This window comes from Nicotiana tabacum, chromosome 20, assembly GCF_000715075.1.
Source record: "Nicotiana tabacum cultivar K326 chromosome 20, ASM71507v2, whole genome shotgun sequence".
NCBI lineage: Eukaryota > Viridiplantae > Streptophyta > Magnoliopsida > Solanales > Solanaceae > Nicotiana > Nicotiana tabacum.
The window spans coordinates 24,768,197-24,775,019 of record NC_134099.1 but is presented as its reverse complement, the minus strand read 5'-3'; the positions used below and the strand labels follow the sequence as shown (position 1 = coordinate 24,775,019).

At 36.6% G+C, this 6,823-nt stretch overlaps 1 protein-coding gene across 1 annotated transcript; it reads right to left on the bottom strand.

The window, feature by feature from the left end:
* Window positions 1-1,114: 1,114 nt before the first annotated feature.
* On the bottom strand, window positions 1,115-1,981 carry LOC142174301 (uncharacterized). Its single transcript, XM_075240084.1, has 3 exons — window positions 1,888-1,981; window positions 1,551-1,729; window positions 1,115-1,210 (listed from the first exon to the last, which is right to left on the bottom strand). The coding sequence occupies exons 1-3, from the start codon at window positions 1,979-1,981 to the stop codon at window positions 1,115-1,117; spliced, it is 369 nt and encodes a 122-aa protein (XP_075096185.1).
* Window positions 1,982-6,823: the final 4,842 nt, after the last annotated feature.

Genomic DNA, 6,823 nt, shown 5'->3' with positions numbered 1-6,823 from the left:
AGATATCCCAAAATTTCAACTCTCTAAAGGCAGGGATTGGGTTGTTTTTCAGCTGCACTCACTTTTCTGCAGCCGCGATGGGGTTTCTGTGGTCCGCAAATTTTCAAGTGTTATTCGAACATTCATTCTTGAACAATCCCTCTAATCTCAATTTCTGCAGACCGCACAATTTCTTGTAAGGCCGCAGAATACAAAACATTTACGCACAGAGGCCTAAGGTTTTTATTTTTAGAACAAATTCGATATGGTATTAACAATTAAGCATGAAAATTAAGTTACCCACCCCCAAAGATTAATTATCAGTCTACCCATAACATATTCACCCCACATAGACTAAGAAACTCAGCATGCCCTTTACTGAAGTTGTAGGTGGAAGTTTATAAATCACCTCAATCATTGCCTTGTCGACTTCAATACCATTCTTTGAGATATTGTTCCCAAGGTCAATGCCTTCCTCGACCATGAAAAGACATTTCTCCCAATTGAGTATCAAATTTGTTTCTTCACATCTTGCCAAAACTTTATCCAAGTTTGCGAGACAATCGTCAAAATAATTCTCGACCACCGAAAAATTATCCATGAAAACTTCAAGATAATCTTCCAACATGTCCTGAAGATTGCCATCATACACCTTTGAAAAGTTGTTGGTGCATTGCACAACCCAAATGGCATCTGCTTGAAAGCAAAAGTACCATAAGGACATGTAAAGGTAGCTTTCTCTTGATCCTTCGGAGTAATAAAAATTTAGTTGTAGCCGGAATACCCATCAAGGAAACAATAGAAAGCACAGCCGGTTAATCTATCAAGCATTTGATCTAGGAAGGGAAGTGGAAAATGATCCTTCCTTAAGAATTTTTTGAGCTTACTATAGTCCATACACACTCTCCAGCCGGTTACCATTCTTGTAGGAATCAACTCATTCTTGTCATTGGTGACCACCGTCATGGCCCCTTTCTTTGGGACACATTGAACCGGAGAAGCCCATGAACTATTGGAAATGGGGTAGACAACCTCGATATCCAATAACTTGATGATCTCCTTTTTGACAACCTCTTGCATGGCTTCATTAAGTTTCCTTTGATGTTCAATAGATGGTTGGGCACCTTCCTCCAAATTAATCTTTTTCATGCAAAATGCGGGGAATATCTCTTGAATATCTGCCAATATCCATCCAATATCCTTCTCTCTCTTTTGTAGCACCACTAATGTCCTGCACATTAATCAAACAAGAGGAAAGAATAACCGGTAAAGTAGAAGAAGGGCCAAGAAATTCAAACCAAAGATGTGGAGGTAATGGCTTCAACTTCAAGATAGGAGGCTCTTCAATTGATGGCTTTGTAGGAGAAGTTATCCTATTTTCAAAATCCAAGGACAATTTGGTGGGTTCATAAGTGTATGACCCATTCATTGCAAAAAGTTCACACATTCTACGAAGCCATCCATACCGTTATCATCAAAGTTGAGCAAGACGGCATCGAACATATCATTAACATTTATCACATCACTTATTTCATCCACAATCACATCGTCAAGTCAACGAAAGAGCACACCTCATTGCTATATGGTTGCCTCATGGACTTACACACATGGAAAACCACTTTTTTATCACCAACCCGGAAGGTAAGTTCTCCGACTTTAACATCTACTAGAGCCTTTCCCATAGAAAGAAAAGGTCTTCCAAGAATAATCGGCACCTCATAGTCCACTTCACGATCAAGAATGAAAAAATCTGCCGGGAGAATGAATTTATCAACATGAACCAAACATCCTCAATCACTCCCAATTGTTTCTTTATGGTACTATCGGCCATTTGTAATATTATAGATGTGGGTCTTGGTTTCCCAATTCCCAAAGTCTTGAATACCGAATAGGGCATCAAATTGATACTTGCCCCAAGTTCACAAAGAGCTTCAAAAAACTCGGCATTTCCAATGGTACAATGGATTGTGAAAGCACCAGGATCTTCCAATTTAGGAGCCATTGAATGAATAATTGCACTCACTTAGTGAGTGACTTTGTGTTACATCCCGCAATATTACGTCAATGTTATATTCTGCAGTATTATATTACAATGATGTTACACCCCGTAGTATTACGTAAATGTTAGGTTTTGTAGTATTATATTACAATGATGTTATGCTCCACAATATTATATTACGATGATGTTACACCATGTAGTATTGTACGTTGAAATTGTGATAAGATAATTGGCCCCAGCTCAAGGACACAATTATTTTGGGATTATAAATATTATGCTATATCAAACAAGTGATAAGTAAATTTGTGAAGGTGAGAGGGTAAGAGAATATAAGGAAATAAGTTTTTATCGAAGTTTGGCATTTTGAGAAAATACGGTCCGAACTATAATACCCGGTATTTATGGACTAGTTCCATATAAGGCACCACATGATCATGATGGTATGATGTATAAAGTGTGTTAAAAATGAGTAGTATTTTAAGTAATTTGAGATAATTCTTAATTATATGGGTAATTGGTTAATTATTAGTTTAATGGGAGATTAACCATGTAATTAATGATTTGTGGATAATTAATAGGTGGGGACAATGCCCCCCACGTGGCAGCAACTGGAAAAGATCTAATAACTCTTGACTTTAGGCAATTAAATAAGAAGGACACATGGATAATACATTCATTGCAAACACGTAGAAGGGAAGTTTACATTAGTCATCTTTACACTTATATTCAATTGAGATCAAAATTCATTTGGAGGGGATTTGGGACTGCCACTCTTTCTTCTAACTCTAGATCGTTTGGTAGAGCTCAGTTGTAAGAACTCAATTTCCTAAATTCTATCTTATTCGTAATACGACGATTCCTACATCCAGAAAGACGGTTGGTAAGAGATATAGCTGTGGAAGAGTTGTGTCAGAGGAACTCGATTTTTGCATCATGCTTATGATGAATAAGTATGAGGTATTCACCAGATCATGTGTGTATTATGGCATGTAAGCTTCTTTAAAAGGATCCCTAAAGCAAGAATATCTATCCACCCATATGATGAAAAACAATGAGAGATTCAGAAGGTATATACAAGCTTCAACTAGTAAAATAAGCAAGATGAGAAGGGTACGAGGTACCCAGTTAATGAAGATTATCGGTATTTTCAACTCAAGCAGAAAAATATATGCATTGTGAGTTACCTTCAATAGTAACAGAAGTAGAATAAGAGACAGACGGATATCAGGATCCGATTGGGGTGGGAGTGACCCGAAATGGTGGATGGATTTTTTGCATTAGTTGACATTTCTGAAGGATATTACAAAAGTGCTAATAGATCTCCTTGTGAGATACGCAGATGGTGCACTCTAGAATATTACTAAATGTAAATACTAGCATGATCAAAAATTCAGAAGATAGGTACTAAAAGATTGGAAGGGACAAATATTACCTTTGTGTGCTCCTGTCCCTAGTAGAGCGAGAATGTTGAGCAACCCGAAGAGCCACTGGATAGAGCAAAGGGGAGATAAAAGCAAAAGAATGTCTTGTTGAAGTTTTCAGAATAAAGTGATAGACATAAATGTTACGAGGAAATAAGAAGAGAGTCAATGAAGCATTATGAGTAACATATGATACATGGATGACAACAATAGATCAAAAAGATTACAGTATTATAGAGTCTATAGTCAAGTGAAGGAAAAGACGAGAGGTGACAGGCCTTGAGACAACAAAAGAATATAGGCCATAAAGTTATCTCCTCATTTCAAAAAAATAAGTTCGTGACTCTAACGCGATTACCAAAAGGAAAAATTAGACCCCCAGAGTAATAGAAATCAGTATGGACTGGTGAATAAAATAAACTGAACATGAATTAGTGACTAGGTGATCTAATAATGGTTGGCATCATGAGAATTTCAGAATGCGTTATGAAACTAATAGAATGAAAAATAGAAGTAGATTCATGGGAAATTCAGAGAATGACCATTCAGGAAAACGCTTCCCTAAAGCAAGCAAGGCGAGCAAAGTTAGGCTTAAGGGACTATATGTGCCAGTTACACTAGGTGTCACCCTCGTGAATAAGGAATTTTGTTATCCTTGGCACAAAAGGATTTGCGCAAGGCGAGTAAGGGTCGTTGATAATGTGAAAAGAAGCCAAAGATAAAGAGGTAAAACATCTATATGTAGATAATCGTAGTACTAAATCTTAGCACCTTCCTAAAAGGGGGAATATGGAGTGATGTAGCATTAAGTCAGAATTAAGTGGTTGTAGTAACTATGGAATAATAAACAAAGAATGCGATAAGACTGAGAAAAGGGATAAGATTGCACTTATTCAAATCCTAAAGATATGGTACAATTCCAGAACATTATGCAATCACGACGTCAAGGAAAGGAAGTATGGGTTCCTGCCCCACATATTATTGATAGATAAGGAGCTAGTGTGAGACGTAAGCTAAGACAAAGAAAATAACCCAAGAGAGATTACACGGAATATTGATATGAGCATGGTCCAATGAGTAGTTAGTAGTTGATTCAGGAAGGGCCTAGTTATGGCTAGACAAGAGGACACAGACGAATCAGCAGATTGTGCGAGATAAATATAGTAAACCCCAATATAATGAATTCAGCCTCACGGTTATGACATTGTAATACTTGAGATATATTCAGATAGGAGTTGGGGTAGTTAAAGGTGACGTATAAGTGTTATGAAAATAAAAGAGAGTTCCACTAGGAAACAATCAAAATATCAGTTCAGAAGCAACTGTACAAGCACACGGGTGTGGAGTTAAGTAACTACGGATAATTATAGGTGAGTACGAACATAAAAATTCTATCAGGAATGCAATGTAATGAGTTCACAACTAGTCAGAGGATCCTTTCTAAATACTACAATGATAGACTAGCTTAGGAAGTAAAAGAAGGATTCAACCTAAGCTCAGTAACCCAAGGAGGAAATGATCTTATAACAACAGTCTCACAACAACAGTGTATGCACTCTATAAGAAAATGGCACCTACGGTGGCTAATGGATGGGAAGTAAAATCAAAAGTGATATTCAAGACCATATGAGTTGCACGAAAATTCTAGCATGTGTGGGAACTAAGATAAGCTATGTATGCACGCAACAAGGGGCAGAAAGTCCAGGAAAAGTAATTACCCACGTTTAAAAAAAGCTGAGATGGAAAGAAAGGAACTATTTGATCAATGATACAGAGTTAGTTACGTTATGAACACACTTAAGAGTTTGGAATATTTTCCATGCAGCATATATGTTGACAATTATATAGCCACAGAAGAGTTTGGTATAAGTTAAAAGGAAGAATTGAGCCCAGGTTAGAGACAAAGAATTGAATTGTTAAAAGATTGTATCATGGATATTCCATAGTGCCCATGAAAGGATAAAAATAATAACTAATACCATGAGCCGCAGATCAGAAGATAACTTAAGCCTACATAAAAGTTGATCGGAGAAAAGAGGAAACTAAGGAGTTACATCAACTAAGTAATTCAGGAGTTTGATTATTGAATCCAAAATTAAAGAAATAGTGATTAAGATCATTGCAGAATTACTCTAATATCAGAGGTACAAGAGAGATAGTACAATAACCATATTCATTAACGACTCTACGATAAAGCCAGTTAGAAGAAGTACCAGCCTCATAAGAAGACAATATGAAGCTCTCACCGGATTGTGTATGCACCAGAGGTGCAGGTTTTATAATAGAGTTTCAAGTTGTATATGTGAATTATATCTATGTGGAAGGAAGTTCATGAGAGAGATAGAAGACGTGATGTGAGATTTTAAGGTAAATAAGATAAAGATGAACAACATACGAGATACTAAGGTGCAGAAGGTGTGAATAGTTCGTACCACAGATAGAAGAGTATCAAAGAATGATAGCGCTGTCGTCAGTGGCATATCTTCCAGTGAAAGATTTTTAGGTATCGAAAGGTCCAACTAAAAGAGTAAAGAAGAATTAGAGAGGATGTGATGTCTTGATTGATGTTCTAAAATAACACAAGGAAATCTATAGTTCAAGCAAGTTGAAGAAAGGTTGCGAGAAGTATAAATAGATATGTATAGGTCACAAGCTAAAGTATGGTAAAGGGAAAAGGTTTTAGGAAAACAGGAGTAAGGATAAGAAAGGGCGAGTGAGAAGATGACGAGAATGGATAAGTCCTTGGGATTAAGCCCATGAGAACTAGAATTATAGAAAGCTCAGTATAGCCTAAATATACTCAAAGGAGCCTAAGTCTAGTAGAATTTAAAATATATGGAATGCTGCCAGAATAAGGGTGTAATTGTGATAGATAATGATGATGTTTGGGCCTTCGATTGAGTAATGATTTCATGAACAGGATTAGAATACCCAAATAAGGTGAGTCACATTGGGATGCTATAAAATACAATCATGGAAGTATAGTATTGCCCATGGGTGTATCAAGCTAATTACTCTAGATGTCCCCGATGAGACATAAGCCCTAGCGGAAGTGTTACATAAGAGATCAAGTTATCAGTGCTAGATGATAGATCAACATTAAGTTGAATCAATAACAGATGGAAAAAATTCAACTGTATGAGATGAGATCAGGCTGTCATTCTTAAGATAAATAGTGACGGAGATGCATTAAATGACTTAGATCTATACATACACGATAAATAGCGAGAGAGAACCTGGAGTTTGGTAGCAGACCTTAGTAATGATAAATTAAAGTAAAAGTTATGGCATAGTATAGCCTATCTAGATGCAGTAAAGTCATACAGATAGATAACCGAGTCTATAAAACAAGATATAGCAATGTTCGTAAGATCAATAAAATACCGAGTGAAGAACTTTAGTATACCTATAGATGCCCAAAGGG